The following is a 23,840-nucleotide window of genomic DNA, read 5'->3' on the forward strand; positions in this document are numbered from 1 at the left end:
AGCTGAAATGACATCGTATCACAAGCACAGCCGCGTCTCTTTGTTTGTTAAATCACTTTTAAAATCGACGTTGGACATTTTTCTGTTTCAGTGATGCGTAAGAAGCATGATCGCTCATATCCCGGACACGCATCCCTATGACGGCCTGTCACAGGGAAGCTTGTCTCAGTATTTTTCTACGCGTCTGATCACAGACCCGTGAGAAAATATTGAGAAATGCGTGTTAATCTTTCCGGGAAAAAAAGACAAAAGGTTTTTATGTTACAAAAAATATAAGCCGCTTACTGATTCCACTTAGTAGTATTGAAAAAAAAAAAGAAAAAAAAGAATACAACTATGTTGAGAAAGCATGCTCGTTGAAACAAGACTGATATTTTAATGATCTTTAATGACAGTCAGGTCTCGAGAAGGTTATGGTAACACAGCTGGATAGACTATATTTATGAATAGCTCAGTGTGTGAAAACTGGATCACGTTGTAAAACAAATATTTCTCACTTTGGAACAATTATGTTATGTCGTTCCTTCCAAAAGTGAGTTAACAGAAGAATAGAATTAAGGTGATTTCTTAGTATCAGACTGGGCTTTCTTCATCAGTTACATGCGTGACTAGCGCGAGCAACCATTGAGAAGATGGCGGCTTTTTTTGACTTCACGGCTTAGCCCGTCTGAGCAATAAATCGTCATTATTTGGTAAACGAATATAGTCACGTATAATGTCTCGCTTATTGTGGGTCATCCCATTTCTGTACAAAGAATATGGACCTATTACTATTCTCCTGAAGAATAAAAAAATGTGTTTTTTTCCTAGCAACATAAATGCGGACTTAGCGAGAACTTGTGATAAACTAACAAGTGGCCTAAAGAACACTGCATGCAAGAATTGAAACAGAACTTTACTTATCATACATTACTTTGAAGCAACATTTTGCTTTTTGCAGGCTTATTTACTCGGTTCTCAAAAGAGTTAAATGAACGGCTCAAACAGAAGACCTCTCTGGAAGCTTACATCGTAAGGAATTTTAAAGTGATTAATTCGTAGGCATTGTGACCTCTTTCGTCCAGCCTAAATTCTCAAATCACATTACAATGGTTAATTCGTAATCTGGCAAAGAACGGAAACTTTGCATGTAACTAGCACGAGCTTGTGAAATTTCGTTCTGTAATTCGTAACTTGCTTTACCTTTTTTTTTAATAAATTACTTTAAGCGAGGAGCCTTATATAGTAGAGCATCTTGGTTTCCTATCCCTGCCCAATGACACACGATTTCGACCTAAATAAATGAAGTTTCTGTTAGCCTAAATAGCGATCATCGTTAGCACGCACCAATCAGTTAACCCTCTTTAACTTCTGTGACATATTTCATGACAATTTGTAACTGAAGCGGGATCATTAAGATATTAAAGAAAATATATCATCTCACCGCAGTCCGATCCCGGCGTTGAAAAATCGATTCTAATGAGATTGTAGGTGACCATGCACTGAATCACAAATCTGTAGTAAATTACGTTTAAGATCCTTCTATTTGGGACAATCAAACTACGGAAGCTGAGGCCTTATGCAATTGAATCAGGTCATCCGAAACATTACCTGAAACCAGCAACAAAAATTCCTTTGAACTACATTCAAAACAGCAAGTCAAACAGCAAGTCAAACAGCAAGTCAAACAGCAAGTCGATTTAGGCGGATTGAGGCCAGAGCGCGAAACGTGACACACGAGCGCGAAGCGCGATCACGAGCGCAACTCACGAATTGAAATAATAATAATAATAAAAAAAATGTATACTTAATTGACCACCTCCCATTGGGGCTATTCAGGACCAATGTAGACAAACAATGATACATAAATATTCAAATAAACACTCGGTTAAGAATCCCAACTGGCGAGAGACAGACCAGTTGGCTATTTACAAGCGCAGCCGAGAATTTGAACTCGGGGCTACCGAGAACAGCATCAGCTAGCGGTCAGAACGGGATATGATCCCAAGACTTACGGATTTCAAATCCGGCTTTCTAACCACTCGGCCACACTGTCTCCACACGCTCCGCGCTTGTGTTTCGCGCCTTACCGTGTCCCGACTACAAAATTTCAACTGTTCAGGAGGCGACAGGTCAAATGGGACCAACGCCGTAGAAATTCGTCACGCCAGAAGAAAGGATTAGGTCGCTTTCCCATCGTCATAACTATTCTAGCCTGCGTAGCAAGCGTTTCCTTGGGGTTGGAGAACAAAGAAAGACCTATGAACGGGATTTTCGGTGTTTTTACCCTCGCGAAAAATGGAGCGAGAGCCAAAAAAAGATTTTTTTACGCGGTAATTCTTTGCTTCCGAACCCCACGAAAACACTTGCTACCCAGGCTATAACTATATATTCTCCAAACTAAAGTGGATTACAATATGAAGCGGCAAACAGCGAACAAACTGTTAAAACACTACCGTGACCGACTGCAATGTGTTTGAATTTCTAGAGCAACGAAAAACACTCTCCTCAGTTTCTCTCGCATCATGCCCCCAAGAGATCAAGATAGCGGCCCATCGAACTCAACGATAGACATCTACCATCTCACAAAAAAAATAGAGGAATGTAAGTAGTCTAGCCTGTTATCGTCCCCTGTAACAAGTTTCCTGGAGTCGTTTGCCCACGTATCGATGATTAAACTTGCATCAGAGATCATGTAAAGCTGCTCTTTTTGGCCAATCGCAACATTTTATTTTAGACTTTCAATTACAAATATGATAAGTTCATCTTATTATAGGGCTAGCTCCGTGAGCGGGCAAGATGAATCAAATCCTGCGCTGTGATTGGCTACCCGAGCCGGCAAGATGGAGCTATCTTGCCCGCTCGGGACTACCGCCGTGTCCCGCAAGAAAAATTTCTCCGAAAGCCATATAATAAATCCTTTATTGAGCAAGCATGTTCGGCCAAGATGGCTGGATATTGGCCTCGTCCTTTTTTTGCGTGTTTATGGACCTCGACTCCGTCTCGGTCCATAAACACGCAAAAAACACACTTGGCCAATAGCCAGCCATCTTGACCTCACGCTTGGTCAATAACCCAGATATATATTTGCGTAGGTCCTAGAAATACTTAGCACTTCTCAAAGTAATTTCTGGAATTTCTATAGAACATCGGTCTTATATATATAACTTGCATAGGACATTACGCATCGCTACTTTTTGGCTAATCACAGCATGTTATTTCAGATTTTTAACAACAAGTAAAATAAGTTCATCACATTTTAGCAAAGGTCCTGAAAATATTTAGTTCCTCTTAAAAAAAAAAAAAAAAAAAAAAAAAAAAAACCCAACAACAACAACAACAACAACAACAACTATAACATCTACAAAACATAGGTCGGTTTTAAAATGGACCTATCGTGTATATTTAATTGAATGTATATGAAGACTTTTAGTTACAACCGCCTGATGCAATGTACAGTAGCACACGAAAGTACATGTAATCCTCAGTAGTTTTCCCTTGAATGGTCACAGCCTAGGAATTCATCCACAGCACAATAAACAGTACCACATGAATACTTCTCGCTTTCATTTGAATGGTAACACACTAAGGTTTCATCCAGACTTAAAAGGAAAAACCACCTTATATAGCATAATAAACCGTACCACATGAAAGTACTTCTCGCTTTCATTTGAATGGTACCGCACTAAGGTTTCATCCAAAGACTTAAAAGTAGAAACCACCTTATATAGCATACTAAACAGTGCCACATGAAAGTACTACTCAGTCGGTCTCATTTGAATGGTAACGCACTAGGGTTTCATCCACAGACTTAAAAATTAGAACCACCTTGTATAGCATAATAAACCGTACCACATGAAAGTACTGCTCAATAGCTTTCAATTGAATGCCAGTAACACACTAGGGTTTCATCCAAAGACTTAAAAGTTGTAACCACTTTGTGCAGCATAATAAACAGTACCACATGAAAGTACTACTCAGTCGGTCTCATTTGAATGGTAACGCACTAGGGTTTCATCCACAGACTTTAAAATTAGAATCACCTTGTATAGCATAATAAACCGTACCACATGAAAGTACTGCTCAATAGCTTTCAATTGAATGCCAGTAACACACTAGGGTTTCATCCAAAGACTTAAAAAGTTGTAACCACTTTGTGCAGCATAATAAACAGTACCACATGAAAGTACTACTCAGTCGGTCTCATTTGAATGGTAACGCACTAGGGTTTCATCCACAGACTTTAAAATTAGAACCTCCTTGTACAGCATAATAAACAGTACCACATGAAATTACTGCTCAATAGCGTTCATTTAAATGGTAACACACTAGGGTTTCATCCAAAGACTTAAAAGTTAGAACCACTTTGTGCAGCATAATAAACGGTACCACATGAAAGTACTGCTCAATAGCCTACACTTGAATGGTCCCTCACTAGGGATTCATCCACTCATTTAATACACTTAACCAATATAATGAATAGCACCACACGATATTATTACTAGCATCTTAACTTTCCGCTGCGTATAATTTTAGCATCCATTGCTTGATCTTAAAAGACAGGGGACCCAGCACTTCCATTTGTATGGAAATTGAAACCCGAACAGTCCGTAAGTGTAAGGGTATCTAAAAGACAATAAACGTTCCGGGGAGTTGGGAATTGCGACATTGACTCCGCGGAAATTGATCCTCGCAGGTGGCATGACCCAGGACTCAGGAAACGTCTCCAAGGTATGATGGTATTTAAGAATGAAGTTGTCCCCTGACGAGGCTGGATAGAATTTGTGAAGCATTACCTCTGTTTTGCCGCTAGTTGTCCTATTTGCTGGTATCCACCTCACGAAATCAGCGGTCGCATTCCCAAAGATTGCCATGAAACCATTTGCTTTAATTCCTGATCTCGTCAACTCCGAATAGGCGTTTAAGCTCTGTGTTCTTAAAATAAATGATATATCTGCGTCGTGGTCGTGTGGCAGAATGTCTCCCGTGCGATAAGCACCAAGAAGGGTTCCTGAAACAAATTAATAAAAAACAAAAGTAATCTTAAGTCTTTGCTGTCACGTTTTTTCTTTTCGAACAATGCAGGCTAAACGAATCCGTTAATTAATGCATGCTTAGTTTCTCCACAGAACCTCTATTTAGCCAATCAAATTTTTAAAGTAAAACCAAGGGATTAGCGTACCCCTCAATATTACATTAATGAATTGATTATTTGAATATTGAACACCGTTGAAAATGGTGAATTTTCTTTCTGACAGTACTCGGAGCTACTTGTAAATCACCGCAAATCTGCTTTTTGTTTGGAAAATCCACGGTTCTACATGTTAAGAGTTTCACCTCTGAATTGGTCGGAGAGAGGTTTCCGAGCTCATAAATTCGGCCGCGCTGGCTCATTACCGTCATTTTGAGAGGAAATTGTATTCTCTAAGAAGAAATCGTCTTTTAATTCGAACAATAATTTTCGCCTTTTTTTAAAAGGAATACGACTTACTCACTTATAACCGCAAAATTAGAGACCCGCGAAAAATGTTTTCGCGGCAATGAATCACGCGTAATCCAATGCCTGCTATTTAGTTCTTTATTAATCAACGTTCACGTCACTTGTAAAGGGCTCAGAGACTTTGCCCTGTACTCTGTATAGCTCTGCTTTATTTATTTCGTCAAGTGTCCAAGTGAATATACGAAAGATCATAAATTTGAACTGCGGAAAAAGGTAAGAAGATATGATTGATCATCGCAGTTATATTTATCGTGAAATTAAAGCCTGAAAAAAGTTCAGACTTGAACGGGATTCCAACCTATGACCTCTGCGGTACCGGCGCAGTGCTTTACCAACTGAGTTATCAAGCCAGCTGGGTAGTGAGTTCGTAATATACCCGTAGGTGGTGAAGACTACAAGTGAATATATGAAAGAGATCATACATTTGAACATATATTTGACACTCGAACAAGTATCAATGCAATTAACTATCGATGAGGAAAACTATAATCATTTGCGCCAATTCTGAAACTAAGTATAAATGTTCATTATAAAATAAAGATCAGTATTCTGACAAATCTCGCGAAATTTAGTTTATTTTCGCGTATTTTATAGACAAATTTAGGCCCCGCAAAATTACTCCCTCGAAAATAAGTAGCAATAAAGCATACACGTGTACGTGCGAACGTATCTTAAGGTCTTAAGGTTACAGTATATCTTCAGGGGTGTCTCGCGTGCAAGCGATGTAGCGCGTGCAGTTTAAGCGGTAGATACCTAAACCCCCTATATCAAATTAAAGCTTAAAACAACAACCTTTTCCTCGACAAATTAAAGCTTATAGAGCTGGCTATCAAACTATACCAAGAATTTTGAATAAATTGAATTTCCGAATTTTTCACGACCACTGAATGCGAGCGCCCGAATCACCTTTCGAAAGCTACAAGTCAAAGCGAATTTCGTTTTTCGCCAACTTAATTTTTTTCCTCGGTTTCACCGCCCAAAGCGCTTAAAAAACGTGTCTGCGTTTTGGCATATTCAATTGCAGTAAAAAGTTACAGAACATTTTCGAAATAGGATTTAAAAAATGTGGAGTGATCGTACAAAAATCGCTCTCGAAGAAAAGGTATTTCGAAATTAACAATTCCCAAATTTGAGGGCAATTGAGCAAATTCCCTTTGAGTTGTAACTCTTTAAAGTGTTTGCTTCAAGTGAAAAAAAAATTTATTCGACAAAACAGCTCTAAGAAAAATCTTCTGCTTCGTAAACAAACTCCACCCACAAACGCCTTCAACTGGGTTCTCAGATAACTGAGCCAATCAGTGCAGGAAAAGTTTACTACCGTTAACCTCCTTGTGAAATTTACGCGCGAATCTCTAAAAAGCTCTTGTGTTTCGCAATACGCTCAAGGAACCAAAGGCGGAGAGATAATTTTTCTGTAGCTCGGTTTTTTTGAAGCTGGTCTCGCTAAATGGGGAAGACTAAAAAGGATACGAACGCTAGAGTGACTGAGCGAAGAAAGCAAACAAAAGAAAGCGCGGGAGCAACTGTGTGTGGTCAACTGTGCATGAATGATATTTCAAATGGTCTCAATGAGTCCGGCGATTCGCCGATATCGGACTCATCAGAAGAGTCTCTGTTAGCATCCCTGTTATTGCTGTCAAGTTCCGAAATTTTTACAGAACCTTTTTTTACTCTTATCACGAATATTTTGCCCGCCTTATTCGATAGCTATAGCTTCATCCGCGTGGCGAACTTTCCCTTCTTCACTCATTGATGTATTTTCATTCGTTCTTTGCTGTTTTGGCTTTTTCGAACTGGTCCATGGTTTTAACGTGGTCTATGTTTACTTATAACTTAATAGAGTTACACCTAATACCAAAAATACTGGGTAGTCAGAACAACTATGCTGTTCCACTGAGTAGTCAATTCGTGACATCCATATAGGTAATTCTCGCGAAGATCGTCTCGGTTGATTGCATACGCACCATAGGGCTGTCAATCAAGAGGTAAACTTTTACTTCCGGTGAAGCGTAAAACCGCAATTTGTCCGTCAATATTAAGCCTTTTTCAATTTTTTTTGTCACGAATTAGAGATTATTCCTCGACCACTACTTTGACCCAAAAATCGAAATTTGAAGAAAATTTTCGACCCGAAGGTATACTGTAACCTTAATATCACAATTAATTCTATTCTAATTAGAAGCATAAACAGCAACTCACCATAGTCGAGCCAATACTGAACACCAGACTTGTCAAAAACCCTCGAGATATTCTGCACCATAATCCTCAAATTTTGACGTTTTTCATCAGTTAAATAACACTCGTCATTATAGCCACCACTCGCAGATGGAAGAATAACCAGGTGGAGACTAACAAGAACTACGAGCAAGATGATTAACATGACTGTCAATCCTTTGTTTGTTAGGTTGCGTTGTCTTCGAGGTGCCAACTTACAGCAAAACATGCTCGGCTTGATTTTCTGGTCATCAGTCTTTGATATGATGAACTCAGAATGCTTCGCAACAGCTTTGACGAAATAACGCGGGGAACAATATTGTATTATTCAAAGCAAAACATGTTGAGACAGGCGTATTTTGTAGCTGGTGGTTTTGTCTCTCTCACTTGGATCCTGGCTTCGAATGCTCATCTGCATGCAGCGAATCCTGCATATACAAACAAGAAGATCTGTTAGATCTTATAACCGCGCTTTTAAAATTTAACTGTTTTCTTAGTACTACAGTCGCAACGCAGTCCATATTCCAAAGCAATCTTTGATGATTCATTGATTACTGTAGACATCACATCACTTGATCAACACACACTCTATTATTGCACCATCAGTCGTAGCCGTTGTGACATCTCCGATGACGCAATAGTCTTAATCTGGAAGTTTCTTCGGGATATGTATGGGCATGAAGATACGAACACTATTACAAACCGCTTTCTTTCTTTAAAGGCACAATTAAATTTAATTGTTTTTTTCCCTTGAGTTAAGGGTTAGCAAAGAAGTCACACAAGTCACATAATTCAAGAATTGCGTTATCTACGGCTATCTTTAGTACGGTGGTTATTTCCCTATCAATGACGTAATCTTTGCACGTTCTGACACGTTCTTTGCTTGGCTTGCAAATATTTAATTTTCCTTCCGATCTATGAACTTGCTGCGATGAAACAGTCAAAGGATTTACTTCATTTGCCTAAAACCACAAGAAATACTCGCAAAATTACAAATAAATTAATGACCGTCGCTTCTGCCGAAATAAACTTGCAAAGTAAACACGATCTTATTTGTCACGTAGCGAAAGTGAAAGCTGCAACGTCAGCGCATTCCATGGTTGACGTAATACCTTTTTTCATCGTATTTATTATTCCCTTTAAATCCAACGCTTTGATAAAACGGAAAGAAAATATATTTTACCCACAAAAAAGAAAACAATATCCGTAAAATTGTCCGTGTATTTATGTTTTAACAGCTTCTGGCGGAAAAACATCACACGTTGCGTGACTCAAAGTTTGGCCGAGCGGAGGTCTGCGTCTGGTCACCGACAAAAAAAAAATAAATAAACCACGGGTAAACCTAGAACCGCGCTCGGCCCATGGCCGCGCGGTTAATAAGGAGTCTAATTAGTAACCGGATGCATCATTAAAAAAAGAATTCATTCTTTAAGAGTAGTCTTTCTTCAGACACACAACATTCGCAGATATCACTGCTTCAAGGCTGCCCTACCGTCTCCATATCGATGAGATCTCTTGCAAGGAATTACAAAAATACTGTAAATGTGAAAAAATTAGTCGTCGTGGTTCACGTTCTACAGAGAACGCAGAATTTGGTCATTCACGTTGTTGTTTTGCAGAGGACAGCAAAGAAATGCACCAAGAATCATAACGCACGTGCACAGCCATTGTTATCCTCATTAAACCTTTTGTTTAGCGACGTTGCCGTTGCCGTTGCCGTTGCCGTTGCCGTCGTGCTTTTCTCAATTAAGCTCCCTACTTGTAGTATAGAAGGAGTGACAGTCGTAGCTTTGACGATGATTTTCTCCAGCAGTGAGAGGATATTCAGCGATTACTCAAGAACATAGTCGGTATTTGGGCCGGATAGGTGAAGACTCTTCGAAAAACGACGAGGACTAATCGGGGAATCAATGATATAACTTTAAAATTTCTCTAGTATACACCGTAAACGTAATGTGGTTTTTCTGTTATGGTGATGCAGTGGTTTCGATTTCGATTCCGAGAATCGTGCGGTATGGTGGCCGACATCGGAGTGGAGGACTGAAAAGAGAAAATCTCCCCTGACATGTCGCGCTTTGAATAACCAAAACTTACTAAGGTCTCCAATTATTATGATACTTAGATAACATGGAATGTAATGAAAACAATAAAGCTTTGTGATCTTGTGATACCAAAAGAAACGGAAGCAAACTAAACACGGGCAAGTCACGCAATCTTTTATCAAAGTGAGTCTGACGCAAATGACCATGAAGCGATTGCTTCGAAGATTCGTCCACAGTTTTGAGAATCGCTTGGCGTTTCTGAAAGATCGTAAAATAATCTCAGGAGGTCCCATTGCTAAGTTGTTCCGTCAAAATTGTACAAAAATTTCGGACTATGACTCCGACTATAAATTGTAGATGTCGAGAATAGGCCGGGCCGAGGACATGGCGATTTTAATTTAGTATACTCATACTCAACCTCAGAAAATTCTGAATTAAATAGGAAACCAAAAACGAAATCGGTATCCCTTAGATTTTCCAAACAATCATAGATTGTTTAAGAGCTTCAATATGGCATTCCGTGGAAAATGTGTCAAAATTTCAGACCGGCGGGCAGGCTATAAGCAACTCCATGCAAAAGCCGTACCCGATTACCGGGTATATGATCGAAGAATTGCCTTAACCAAACAACTGACAGCTAATGAAAGAAAGAAGGCGTTTTACTCGAGCGAAACGCTTCAATACTACAAATGCATCAGCGTTGCGTAGGACTAGAGAAATGTACCTTAAGCTTGGGAATCATTTCCCAAAGTTCGCTCTCGAGTACAAGAACAGTGGTACAGCTTTAAAATTAATAGGGTACTTTTTGTACTCTCTATAAACTCAGTGTTATTCAATGTTACCTTTAAAAAGACCCACCGGCCCGAGGAGCGTGTTTTTCCTTTCGAATCAAATTGAAAGCGCGATTCTATAACCGCATGATATTTTCCGCGTTGGGGTATCTGTGTGGTATGCTAATTTGATTCGTTGCCACATGGTATAAGCAGTCCGGAATATCCCGATATATTAGGACGGCTGTGTTGTCACGAAACTCACGTTTCAACCATTGCGAATGCGTGTTTTGGCTGGAGTGTTGTGTTTCACAACAAACCAAGAGATTCAAAATGGCGGACAAAGAGAGTCGCTAATACTTTCCAATGCCATGAACGCGGGCCCTCAGGAGGTGTATATTTATCTCGAATTGGGTTAAATACTGTCCAAATAATAAAATGCAAGGAAAGTTTGTGTTCGCGTTCCATGTCACAGACAATTCCGCCCAGATAACGATTATCCTCGGACCGAAGGAAGCATTACGGAACGCAATGCGGGCTAAGTTTGACGAGCTGCAGTTATCATTCTTTGGAAAGAGACGGTACAATCGGTAAGCATCTTTACTCTGCATTTTTCTAAGCACAGAAATGATCGATATGAGAATTGAGGCTTTCCTCTTATCTAGGGATTATTGGGCCGAAATCGACAGCACGCGCGTGTTCTTATATGCCAGCAAAGATAAATTGTGAATGGCCAAAATGTTATACATTTTGGCTAAATCGAGGAAATGAAATCAAAATTCAAGCAGAATTTTCAATAACGCATACGAGTGAGACATTCTTGTTCTTTTATACAAAATAAACTAAGCTAGAAAAATAGTGTTGTCAGATGCATAGATAGTCAAAAATTCCGTTAATATATTCTTTGTAAATCTGAAATTTCTCCATTTTGGTATTTATCTCAAATATTTCTTGTATCTATTTGTTGCTGTGCTAAAAGATATCATGTCTGATTTCCACATTTAAATTATGAAAGTTTACATATAATTGTTGACTTTAACAAGTTATTTACCCAAAAATATCCAATATATAATTCCTGGACAGGTTGACAATGGAGCATTGACAATCCATCCACATGTTCTAAGGTTTTATTATATATTTATTTAAACTGATACAAAACAAACTCAGTCTTGAAAGTAAAATCCATTTTATTTTACTCACTTTTTACGTACTCTCAACCTTGAATTTGCCTCTTGGCAGAATGCAGGACCTGAAACAAATCACAAGCGCTTAGAAGATTATTACATTGCTCACAGATGTCAATATTATTACAAATGTATTTTTCGTTTTAAAATATGAATTTATTTTGAATTTAGTTACCACATTAGTTCTCAGTAAATAAGTAAGAGAGTGCCCTCAAGTGGTCTGATGACTCATATGTTTTCTATTTTTTATTACATATTCTTAACCAAACTGAAATGTTTCCTGTTCACAATCAATTAATGTTTTGCATTAGTTTCACAATTAGTAACGTTCAACACTCAACACTACATTCTAAACTCTTGTACTTTTTCAGTCTTTGCTTTCATAATAATTATTTTGCAAAAATATTACTTTCTGGTACATTCAAACTTCATGGGGAGGTGAAAAGAATCATCATCTACTAGGAACAGCTGCAGTGTGTATAGGTTTTAAAAAAATGCCAAAAAAGAGTACAATGCCCCCTACAAACCTTAACTTAAATGTTTGCATGGCCCTCAAACGTCTGGTAAATGAGCACAAACAATCTCCTCTACCCTTTGTGCCATTCCTTGGGATACCGATAGAATCATTTACATGGAATCCCTGCACTACCCCTGGCTTGTCTGTTTCGCTGCCACCTCTGTGCTGTAGGTGGTTTTCAACAGGCTGTTGGTTCTCCAGTGATACAACTGGGGTACACATTTGGTGAATCCACCAACACGGAGACCTCCCGCCCAAATTTGTTTAATTTCGTCCGCGTACTTAGCGACGTCTTCTTTCCTCTCTTTTCCATTTTTCCCCCACAAACTCGGTAAAGTGCCTCGAGCAGTCGAGTATGCTCTTCCATGTACTTAAGAGAGAAAAATTGAAAACAACTGTCATAAAAATGAAGGAACAATGCATTACTCAAGCCTTATAACAACAGCGGTTCAAGTACACTTGTAGGGCCTCAAATTCAAAGAGAGTTTACAAAATACTGGCGTTGTTTGCAACCGTGGAATTTGGCCTGATGAAACTTTAACAACACTAGAACCAGTAAAAAATATAAACAGCTCAATTAAAAATACGCAAATACTACAAAATCGCGTGTACATCGTCGCTTGACACCAAAAAAACTGAATGATTAGAAGACAGTTCACGTTCTCTCACTACCAAAAAGGCCGCTTATTCTCCTTCTCAACGTTTGGTCGCAAAAAAGTCCCGTTTAATGCTGGCTAGAGTCTATGCGAGACTGGAAACAACATACTTTCTTTGTCCGCATGAAAAGTCCGCCATTTTCCCTGCTAACAATAGCTTCGTGACGTCATGGCTGTCCTAATATATCGGGACTGATTCCGGACTGATAAGCGCAGACTAGACGTACTGCCTCTGCATAAATTATGCTTATTAGACCTTTATTTAGTCCCTTGGTTGAAGCGTAACACAACACTGCCCCGTGTGTCACACATTTGTGCTATCATTAAAAATACGCAAACTAGCGTATTTCCGGCTGTTGCTTGTTTCCGCCCATAGATACCTTAAATAGACGCTGAGGTAATCTTACTTGCAGTTTTGAAACCTACATTGCCAGCTGACTTCAACAGGACAGTCATGGCGGTATTTACCCCGGCGGTATTTCTTAATTTCTCGATGCTTTCTCGATGCTCCTTCTGTGCGTTCTTCAAAGACTGCACAGACTATAAACACGACTCATGGACCTGTCAGCGGGTTCGTAACAGTTCTAGGCTAAGGGTCGAACAAGACTGTCATCCGCTGCTTGGGAATACCTTCGCCAATGTAAAGCGGAAATTAACGTGGACAACGACTTGTGAGTCTGCGAGCCCGAGCCTGGAGCTGTGAGTCTCTTTTTGCGAGCCTCGAAAGATTCCCACAAAAAATCAAACAAACAGACAAACAAACAAACAAACAAAAAAAAAAACAAAAACGGGCATAATGCCCTTATGTTTTATTCCTTTTTGAGAATTCCCTACATAATATAGGTGAAGAGAAGTAGGGCAATGAACCGGTTTGTCAAAAATGGAACGGCAAATTCGGTCGGACCGGTCCGACCGCAATATTTAGGTCGGAGGGAACCGAAACGGACCTTCCCATTTGACTTTCGACCGAAACGTCCGGAATTTTTGGCATAATGGAAAACACCCGCAGTCTTCATGTGTCGGTGCACTTAAGCATAGCAAGTGAGCTAGGTGATGGAGAGTTCCTTTTTTAAAAGTTATTTCTATCAATTACGCAGATATTTTAGGACGGACATTTTTCCCATCTTGCTTTTGAATTACCAGACTTTGGTAGCTGGACGCGAGGGAAACTTTTTCTACTCTTTAATTAGTTTGCAAGGAGTTGTGATATTTTTCAGCTGGGAAAATTGTACTGACTTTCACTGAGCGAAGTTTCGCGTTATAGCGAAATGAAGGGTCAATGAAGTACATAAATGATTTATACTCCAGCGAGATTGTCGGGATTTAAGCAAACTTTAAACGAAACTGATGTGTAAATATGGTTAAAAACCAACTTCGGCTTTGTTGTTGTTGTTGTTGTTTTTTTTTTGTTTTGTTTTTGTTTTATGGCCGGGCGGATGGGTTTTATCCCCAAACTATTGAATTGCTCGAAATAAGCGGTCGTCCTGTCGTTCGATTTTACCGGGGAACCATTAAAAAAAATTAAGAGCCTGGTTTCCCGAGAGACAAAGCAATGGACAACTGCCAAGCAAAAAACAAATATATGAATCTTTCATGGCGGTGCTTGATTAATGTTCTAGAGTATAATCTTGATTACCTAGAATTCGCCTCACTTGAACGTTTTCGTGTTTGACATTTGGGTAGTAGTTAATTTTACATAATCAACATTTTGATACAAAAATTTAAGAGGGAACTCAAAATTTCACTCGTAGATGAAAATATAAACTTACCTGCAGAATCCGTTCGATGAAACATGATGAAATTAAATTTAACACTGACAGAAAAATTACTTGCGCGGAATTTCACGCATGAAAAGAACATCGAAAATTTCTGTTCCTTCTGCCGAGTGTAGCATTTACTGGGTAAAACGTTAACGTTAAATTAAAAATTCGCAAAAAAAAAAAAAAAAAAAAAAAAAAACAGAAAAATCTAGAGTGGCTCGCAAAAATAGGCTCGCGGCTCGCGACTCGGGGCCCGGCTCGCAGGCTCGCACATTAGTCACGCTCGAGACACCGCGGAAATACTTTTTTGGGGGCGCGATACAGTATTTTGCTAGTCAGCGGTACACCTTAACAAAACTACAAAATGTCTGCAACTTTTACGTTGTTTTCGCAGCGAGTCTTGTCGACAGTCAAAAAGATACAAAACTTAGAGCGCACACTGTAAACTTAGCTTTTAAACTCCGCTCATTTGTTGGATAGTTCTCAGTTAATATTATATATTGTGCCAAAGACAAACTGAACTTGCACACGGTGTGAAATTGTTGTTGTTTCGTGAGAGTACATGCTCGCAAGTGGCGAGCCAGTGGCAATTTACGTTACGATGTGCGCTAAGGCTAAAACTAGGCAGCTTTTATGTTGCTGTAGCGGTGTTCTGAGGACATCAACTTCTCAAGTTTGTTGAATTGATGGGCTTTAACCGTATGAATCGGTATGTAAACGGCATTTCGATCAAATTCGTCGGGAAGACATGCTCGTGTTCGATTGGGGGCACTCACGTAAGTAAACACGGTCATCCTGTCCTCACTCGGTATCACCGAATTATAGACCAAGTTGGCCGAAATCGAAGCAGTACTTCGTATAAATCTTGGACACGTTGGTGTAACAAGTGTAGGAATGAATCCCCAAAAGGGTTCAAAATCTGGCCTCAACTCGAGGAAGAATTCACCAAGGTCTGTTTTATCATAAAATATCCAATTTTAATCACACTGTACTTCAGGAAGCTTGAGGCTGGCGAAAATAAAATTTTAAATTTTCATGTTTATTATTGTTTCTTTGTTTCTTGTCATAATTTCGAATTGTTGCAGTTCTGTATTTTGCTTTTAGCGCCTCTAAAGTGTGAAAATTATTTTAAACTAGTTGCATAGCTATTAGAGTTTAGAAAAAGCTATTTAGCTATTAGAAAAAACCACAAGAAGTGCATGACATCTGAATATCTAAAGATGGCAGAAGACATGGAATACAAAGCTGTTTAAAGGATAATTAAAAATACATGCATATGTTATTGTAAGACAGTAAAAATACCATAAAATCTGGGTGATGACAACTTCCAGTTAAAACTCAATAAATGAATTTCATTTTTAGTTATAAATAGGCTATCCCCCCTGTATTCACACAACAATCTTCTGATTATGAGGCCACCCAGACAATTTCTGACCACATTACCTTAGAGCCTGAGACTCTGTATAACTTTCTAAAATTAATATTTGTTTACATATTACTATTATCTGGATTTCCCAATAGAAAACTTCTTCTATTGTACATTTTTTTCTATTCTGGCTCAGCAAAAGTCCTTTTAGATACTGTCCATGGATGATTTCCACATCAATGCTGTAAAAACACCAACTGAGAGAACACTGACCAATGCTCTCCATATGGCAACTCCTCTCCTGACCATTCAGCCATCTGTTGATGGTAGGGAGAGGCAGGGGGCAGGAGCCAGGGAGAATAAGGGGCAGGAGCCCGGGAGAATAGGGGGCAGGAGCCCGGAGAAAAACGCAAAATGCTAATTTTTGTCATTCATTAAGGCTTCAAATATTTTCAAAAACAAGAACTGAAAATGTTACTTGACTTTCATTTAGTGTCTTTAGAGACTTCTAGGCTGACGGGCAAAGAAAAATTCACCTTTGGGCTCAAAATGAGGCTCAAAATGAAACCCTTTGACAGTGGTTACGTCATAGGTCATTCACTTGAAAGATGTGGGTAAGAGTAGCAAGGCTGAAAATGAAGGAAAAAAAGAAAAGGAAATGCCTAAGGACTGTGCAGCTAAATGACTAGGATGTGTTTTGAGTCTCTTAATCTACAGGGGACAGGAGCGGGACGAACAAGGGTGGGAGTCAAGAGATAGCGGTATGGGAAGTGGGAGGTTCTGACTCCACTGTCCCTTCCCCCACTTGATGCAGCACCTTGTCCCTAAGTAAAAGGTAAAGTCTGCATAGAGCCAAGTAGCCCATCAGGCCAGGCTTATCTTGGTTTCTGTAGCATGAACCGACTAGGAGTATTTCTACTACCCCTGGATAGGATGCTAGTTGATCACAGAGTAACCCCCACGATTAAATTCACCAGTACCCATATGTACACCTTTGTGGAGAGAGGCACTGTGAGAGTAAAAGTGTCTTGCCCAAAAACACAAAACAATGTCCTTGACCAGGGCTCAAACACGGACCGCTCGATCCATTGCTGAGCGCACTAACCACAAGGCCACTGCACCTCCCACCTTGTCCCTTAGGCCTAACCTTAACCCTAAACCTAAAAAAAGGAGTCTGTAGATTTCAGTCAACTTTACCTCTTTTATCACTTGTGTATTTGACACAATTTCTAATTTCCTCGCTTTCTGCCATTCAGTTTACTGTACCAAAGCCTGATTTTAAGTGATTCGCAACTACTGACGGACCTTGTTTTTGCAACTTACAACTTCAGACTTTGCACAAAATTTCTCACTGGAGAAAAGCAATGTTGTAGAACTTAAGTGATGAACTAAATGTAATAAATATTAATTTGTAAGAAATGTATCTGTTCTTTAATACATGCTTTTGTGTCTGGTATCTGAGTTAGATGCAGCGAAGATATATTACCAATGGTTTGTAGACGACAGTAAGCCAATTCAGAGACACAGTGGCATAAACAAACCCACTTGTTAGCCAATTTATCACAGGAAAAAAATAAATACATATAATTACATATATATAATTTATTGCCATCAGGTGCTATAATGTCTTGTAATAAAGTGGTTACAAGTTAAGTAAGAATCTTACAGAAGGGAGGATGATACAATATTATTACTAAGGGGATCATAATTAATTTCATATTGATTCAAAACATGTGATATGTACATGTATGATTGCAATGTAAAAATTATTTTGTAGTGATTGAGCAAAGCTCATCTGAATTAAATTAAATGAAAGGAAAAACAACAACAGTCAATTATTTATATAAGTTGATAAAATGCACATGTAAGATAGGGAAATAGAAATCGAAAAGCTTCAAATGACTGAGTAAACAAAATAAACTAGTGGGTTTCATTGAGGAGTTGATTACTGCCTCTCTGAAATGTTGAAAGTCTTTTCAGCATCAAAAGAAGTGAAACTTGACCACATTCCATAAGTGGAAGCGGTTTCTTGTAAAAAAATACAGGTGTTTGGGCATTTTAAAATATTTAGTTACATGTGCATACATGTACAAGGAAACGGTCTTGAAAATTTCCATGTACTATCAACATTTAATCGATGTAAACAAAAAAGACCTCAAGAAAGGAAAAATTGTCAATGAACCGAACATATTGAGCGGTCTTGCATGTTTTCAGTATTTCTAGCGTTCACTGCGGCCAACAAATCACAATATTTTCGATTTCTACTCCCTTCGCAAACGCCACCATTATATGAATGTAGGCTTAAACAATCTTTAATGATACAGAAATATCTTGTGAATGAAATGAACAAATGTAACAAATGTTTTATTCTGACAGCAAACGACAGGTACAAAAAATTTATTTCACCCGTTCCAAAAGGCGCAGAAAGTCAGAAAGATGATAGAAACGCCAAAACGCCAGTCTTTAAAGACAAATTCTTATCAAAGTTTCTTGGACGCGTTGGAAATGTAATCTCAATGAACAAGCACCACACGTCGGCGCAAAGTGAGTGTGAATAAAACGATCCCGACTTACATGTAGTACCTTAACCATTTCGCGCAAATTACACTTTAAATCCAACCAGTCTTCAAAATCCTTGCAAAACCTGCATACAGGACCAATCTTCTACTTTGCTGGATACCCATCGTTGATTTTGACAATTCTGAGGCGAGGGCGGCTGAAGCAACGCTATCCACGCTTCGTCCGCTCGAGCTGGCTCGAGTCAGCAAACTACACATTACTCCACACAAAATGACTCCCCTGTACCACTATTCTTTACGAACATTGCTTGAGTATTAAAAACCCATTTAAGGGCGTCAAGCTCACCAATAACGAGAAGTATCAAGGATATTTTCAACCTTAAAACGAAGCAAAACACCGATCTCAGAGAACTGATCGATCGAAGGACAACACAGCCCGATGGTGATGACCACTGACCAGTTACTGTGACGTCAAAAAACGTATTTCCGCGGTGCCGTCACGCTCCCTCAAGCATGTAATACTGAGCCCCTCCCAGGGGGGGTACATGGATGTAACATACGTACCCTGCTTCCAGTTTAATCTCATCCGATCATTAATAAATCCCCTTATCACTAATTCCCATCTGATAAGTAAGTAGGTAAGCAAAAACCTTTAACTAAATACGATGAGATTAAAAGTATTGAGCCCCTCCCAGGGGTTTTAGGGAACAAGGGAACTGGAGCATGTATTTTCAGGGAACAGGGGATATGTTCAGTTTATTTTCAGGGAACAAGGGAACTCTTGAGTAGATTTTTGGGAACAAGGGAACACCAATCTATTTTCAATAATATGATGTTTTTTTTTTTTTAACTTTCCGAACCCCTAAAATATAAAATCTATTACGGTTAAGGTTGAACAAAAATCTATGTGCAGTTGTATTTCAGGGGAATTACCTTAAGGTTACCGTATACCTTCAGGGGTGTCTCACGTCCAAGCGATGTAGCGCGTCCGGTTTAAGCTGTAGATACCTAAACCCCTATATCAAATTAAAGCTTATAGAGCTGGCTATCAAACCATACCAAAAATTTTGAAATAAAATGAAGTGCCGATTTTTTCACGGCCACTAAATGCGAGCGTCCTAATCACCTTTTGGAAGCTACAAGTCAAAGCGAATTTTGTTTTTCGCCAATTTATTTTTTTCCTCGGTTTCAGGACAAAAAGCGCTAAAAAAGCGTGTCTGCGTTTTGCCATATTCAATTGCAGTAAAAAGTCACAGAACATTTTCAAAATAGGATTTAAAAAATGTGAAGTGATCGTACAAAAATTGCTCTCGGAGAAAAAATATTTCGAAATAAACAATTCGCAGACACGTTTTTGGTTTTTATATGTTAATCTAGCTACTGTTCAAATTTGAGGGCAATCAAACAAATCCCCTTTGAGTTGTAACTCTTTAAAGTGTCTGCTTCAAGCGAAAAAATTTATTCGAGAAAACAGCGCGAAGAAAAATCTCTTGCTTCGCAAACAAACTCCGCCCACAAACGCCTTCAACTGGGTTCTCAGATCACTGAGCCAATCAGCGCTTGGAAAATTTACTACCATTAACTCGCGGTGAAATTTACGCGTGAATCTCGAAAAAACCCTTGTGTTTCGCATTGCGCTCAAGGCGGAGAGATAATTTTTCTGTAGCTCGGTTTTTCTTGAAGCTGGTCTGGCAAAATGGGGAAGACGAAAAAGGATACGAACGCTAGAGTGGCTGGGCGACGAGAACAAACTGAACAAAAGAAAGCGTGGCGGAGCAAATGTGCATGGATAATATTCCAATGGATCTCAATGAGTTGGGCGACTCATCGGTATCGGACTCAACAAAAGAGTCAATGTACACGTCGCTGTTATAGCTGTCGAGTTCCCAAACTTTTACAGAATCTTTCTTTACTCTTGACTCGATCTTTTTGCCCGCTTGATACGATAGCTACAGCTTCATCCGCGAGGCCAACTTTCGCTTCTTCACTCATTGATGTGTTTTCATTCGTTCTTCGCTTTTTCGAACTGGTAAACAGAGTTTTCCGTGGTCCATGTTTACTTATAACTTAATAGAATTACATCTAATACGAAAAATGCTTGGATCTGAGTAGCCAGCCAATTCGTGGTATCCATATATTCCCGCGAAAGTAGTCTCGGTTGATTGCGTACACGTTATAGGGCTGTCAATCAAAAGGGAACTTTTACTTCCGGCCGTAACGTAAAACCTCCATTTCTCCGCCAATATTGAGTCTTTTTCAATTTTGTTTTCAGAAATTAGAGATTACTCTTCAACCATTACTTTGAACCAAAAATCCAAATTTGAAGAAAATTGCCGATCTGAAGGTATACTGTAACCTTAATAATAACTTTCATTCATGCCTAAACTACTTCGTACGTTGACAAAGTGCTTACATAGAAATCTGTTAATTTGGAAAGCATAAAATTAAGACGCCATCACACTACGAGGGAGAAATATAAAAACTCAACCATCGCCGGTCATTTTAGAATTGTGTTTGAGGAAAACCCGGTCAGGGAAACCACGATTATCCTAACGTCGTCGTTTTCGAAAATCTCCGTTTCAAAATTTTTTGGCTTTTTTGAAACTAAGTAAATACAAAGATGGCTAATTGACGCCGATTGCTCTTGCCTGTAGATAACGACTTAGGTGTATTGACCACGTGATATGAAGTCCTCATCTCAGGCTTTCAAAGGAAACGTCCTCAGATGTAAGATATACCCTGTAAGTTCCATTATCATTGCTTCGACATCCTAGAACTAAGTTACAAGGCTTTACCTTAAAAGAATAGCATAGATGAAACTCCTATATTAGCTACATACCAGTGAAGCAAGTACGTAGAGGAACAGGTAGAGGCTTTTTCTCCACCCTCCCCCCTCCCCCTGTTAAAAAAAGACGGCCCGTTCCTATTGAACAACTGTTTATTAATTGAATTTATTTGCCTTACAAGACATAGACTTGCATGAGAGACAATAACTGAGAAATGTCTTAATTGTAACAATTTCTTACCTTAGCAGGGACCAGTCACCTCACAAATGATGGGCATCAAAACCTCTCTGGTTTGCTTTTGGTTAATAAACCTGCAATGTCTGGCAATTTTTTGTTTCAAATCGTATGTTTACTCAAGTGCTAGCTTGGCATCCTTCACCAGAACAGTTGAAAAGTACTCCATGGCAGCATCTATACCCTCATTGGCACCCACTCCCGTTCACGTAGCGTGGCTGCAATATCTCTAATGGAGCAGGAAAAGTTGGACGAAGCCAAAGAAAGCCTTGCACAAACAGCTTTGACATTATCTCTTGGATATTGGAGGAGGAGTGGCTTTGCCCGTGTCGGAGAAAAACAGTTGACTGCGTCAAAAACAGAAAGAAATTTCGAAACACCAAAGTGTGAGGTGAAATAGTACCTTGGACAAAATAGAAACACTCGCACGCTTGGCACTGTGAAAAGTGTCGGTCTCTTTGGTGGCTCGCCATTTGATGGCCACCTGATTCTTTCTGCCGCCGATTTTAAAGTTGCGCAAATAGGTGGGAGTAATGAGTATGAATTCAACTGCGAAGATTTGATTGCCGCTCGGTCATCTGCACCTCGTCAATTCCAAACTTCTCAGCTATCAATTAAACTCCATCGATCGAAACCCTCTCCTAACCACGTTTGCTTAAACCGTAAAAGAAACCCAGAAAAAAAGGTAAAATTTTTGGAAGTGCTGGTGAGGTGTAGCTCTATGCTTACATCTGTGTGAACAAAGAAAAAGACCGTTAGTGATCAAACAATGATGCACAGTGAACTGAATATAAGTTAACTTTACAAGTGGTTGTCTCGTTGCACTATTATCGGAAAATCACCTCGCAGAGGTCTCTGTCGGAAAATGCCTAGTTGCTTCACCTACATTAGTCCCATGGTGTAAGTAGGCGGCAGTTTTCACCTGGTCCTTGCCATGCTTATTTTTTATCCGTTGTATTGTTCAAGTCATGTTTGTGTGTTCTTGGTCCAACACATTTACGGTTCTTATCACGTGATTAATTAGTCGCTCTGCCCAGAATACAAGAGCCCCTGAGAATTCCAGTTCGCGTCATTGAATTAGAGTAGCTACGTTGTCATAAAATTACTTCCAGTTTCGGGTTGCATTATCAAATGGCATCACCGGAAGATTTCTTGATCTTTGCTAATTAAATCAAACTGCTATTTTGTTTTTTGTGTTTTTGTTTTGTTTTTTTTTCTGCAAAACAATCTTCCATCTCAGTGCCGGTGTATGGTGTAGAATATTGCCTTCCACGTGTACTTAAATAACTAAATAATAACTAAAATAATAACTGTACTGTTAAATGTCAATTCCTGACTGGACCTGAAATAATTCCCAATTCTAAACTTCTTTCATGCCTATATTCACACCTCCCGACAACCCTACAAACGTAATTGATAAGAGATTCACGAACAATCAAGCCACTGACGGCAGATCCAGCGTGTTAAAGGGGAATTGCATTAAAAACGATAAGAGCGCAATTATCATCATTCCGTTTAGCATCAGAGATCGGCCAACAGCACGACGAAACAACTACAGTTCCTTAGCAACAAAGACGGAATACTTTTAAAACCCGTGTTCCTAAGCCGAAAAATCGATCAGAAGCATGTTAAAACCCAAGGAGCTGAAATCATCAGTCACAATGCGGTTCAAGCGATATGGACTATATCGGTTACACACCGACATCTACAACGCGTTGCACAGCATACCTAGCTTTTTTAACTCTTCAATTGAGAAACACATACTCGTGAAGCGCAGAACGCAAAACTGAATTTAATTAGGAACTATACGGTACTCAGAAAAGTGCATGCCGAAACAAATTATTACAGTGTCTCACTAAAGAAGTGTTAATAATCAACGAACACCATCCTCTGACCTACGAACAGACTCTATCCTCACCCTTTCCTTTCCTGTTAGAAACATCACAACGTCGGACTACTTGATTTCGATTGATATTTCTGCTAAATTTAATCGGTTGTTTATAACAGTTGCCACCTGCACGTGCTAATGTGAGATCATTTTTTGTCCGTCTGACAACTGTTATATTCTCATTCATGGTGATTTGTAGTGGTTTCCAATACGCATTGCATCTCTAAGTTCTGTGCCGGCAAACTACCAATAGTAATTAGCTCAAGTTGTGTTTTTTCACCAAACGATTCAAGTAACTCTCCTGATAATCCTGATAGGTTAAGCTCGTACCTGTTCTTGCCTATATTAGTTTGACCGCGTTATGACAACAAGCCCAAGGCTTTCATTAGAGCAAGTAATAAAACAACTGCTAAGCGCCTTGACAG

The 23,840-nt window shown here is 39.2% G+C and overlaps 2 protein-coding genes and 1 long non-coding RNA gene across 8 annotated transcripts in view; 1 reads left to right on the forward strand and 2 right to left on the reverse strand.

Moving 5' to 3' along the window:
• The window catches only part of LOC149104702 (uncharacterized), a 158,788-nt gene extending 156,706 nt beyond the window's left edge, over positions 1-2,082 (reverse strand). The window contains exons 1-2 of one of the 4 annotated variants that reach the window (XM_089270798.1): positions 1,995-2,082; positions 1,203-1,273 (exon numbers count right to left, since the gene is read on the reverse strand). The gene's annotated coding sequence lies outside the window, so the exon portion shown is untranslated. Of the gene's footprint in view, positions 1-1,202; positions 1,274-1,423; positions 1,738-1,994 lie in introns of those variants that run through there. The other 3 variants (XM_089270797.1, XM_089270796.1, XM_089270799.1) reach the window with 3 other exon arrangements.
• A 1,252-nt stretch (positions 2,083-3,334) lies between these two features.
• LOC149104721 (ribitol 5-phosphate transferase FKRP-like) lies at positions 3,335-12,315 on the reverse strand. Of its 3 annotated transcripts, XM_089270958.1 has the most exons (4): positions 12,217-12,315; positions 11,706-11,754; positions 7,679-8,121; positions 3,335-4,990 (listed from the first exon to the last, which is right to left on the reverse strand). In XM_089270958.1, the coding sequence occupies exons 3-4, from the start codon at positions 7,920-7,922 to the stop codon at positions 4,512-4,514; spliced, it is 723 nt and encodes a 240-aa protein (XP_089127084.1). In that variant the 5' UTR covers positions 7,923-8,121; positions 11,706-11,754; positions 12,217-12,315; the 3' UTR covers positions 3,335-4,511. The 3 variants fall into 3 exon arrangements, with proteins under 3 accessions (XP_089127084.1, XP_089127086.1, XP_089127083.1); XM_089270960.1 differs by lacking the exon at positions 12,217-12,315 and having other exon boundaries at positions 11,706-11,860; XM_089270957.1 differs by lacking the exons at positions 11,706-11,754; positions 12,217-12,315 and adding an exon at positions 10,578-10,695.
• On the forward strand, positions 10,752-22,336 carry LOC149104722 (uncharacterized). Its single transcript, XR_016201281.1, has 2 exons — positions 10,752-11,095; positions 21,539-22,336. It is a non-coding gene; the product is annotated as an uncharacterized LOC149104722 (long non-coding RNA).
• Positions 22,337-23,840: the final 1,504 nt, after the last annotated feature.

Source organism: Orbicella faveolata, unplaced genomic scaffold, assembly GCF_042242905.1.
Source record: "Orbicella faveolata isolate gen_17 unplaced genomic scaffold, um_ofav_v1 contig_34, whole genome shotgun sequence".
NCBI classification, from domain to species: domain Eukaryota; kingdom Metazoa; phylum Cnidaria; class Anthozoa; order Scleractinia; family Merulinidae; genus Orbicella; species Orbicella faveolata.

Bases quoted from the DNA above. Each gene is read 5' to 3' on its own strand.
- LOC149104721 (XM_089270958.1), bottom strand. From the start codon at position 7,922: ATGTTTTGCTGTAAGTTGGCACCTCGAAGACAACGCAACCTAACAAAC. The intron at 4,991-7,678 runs GTGAGTTGCTGT...AATTTGTTTCAG, and splicing joins TCAGTATTGGCTCGACTATG to GAACCCTTCTTGGTGCTTAT.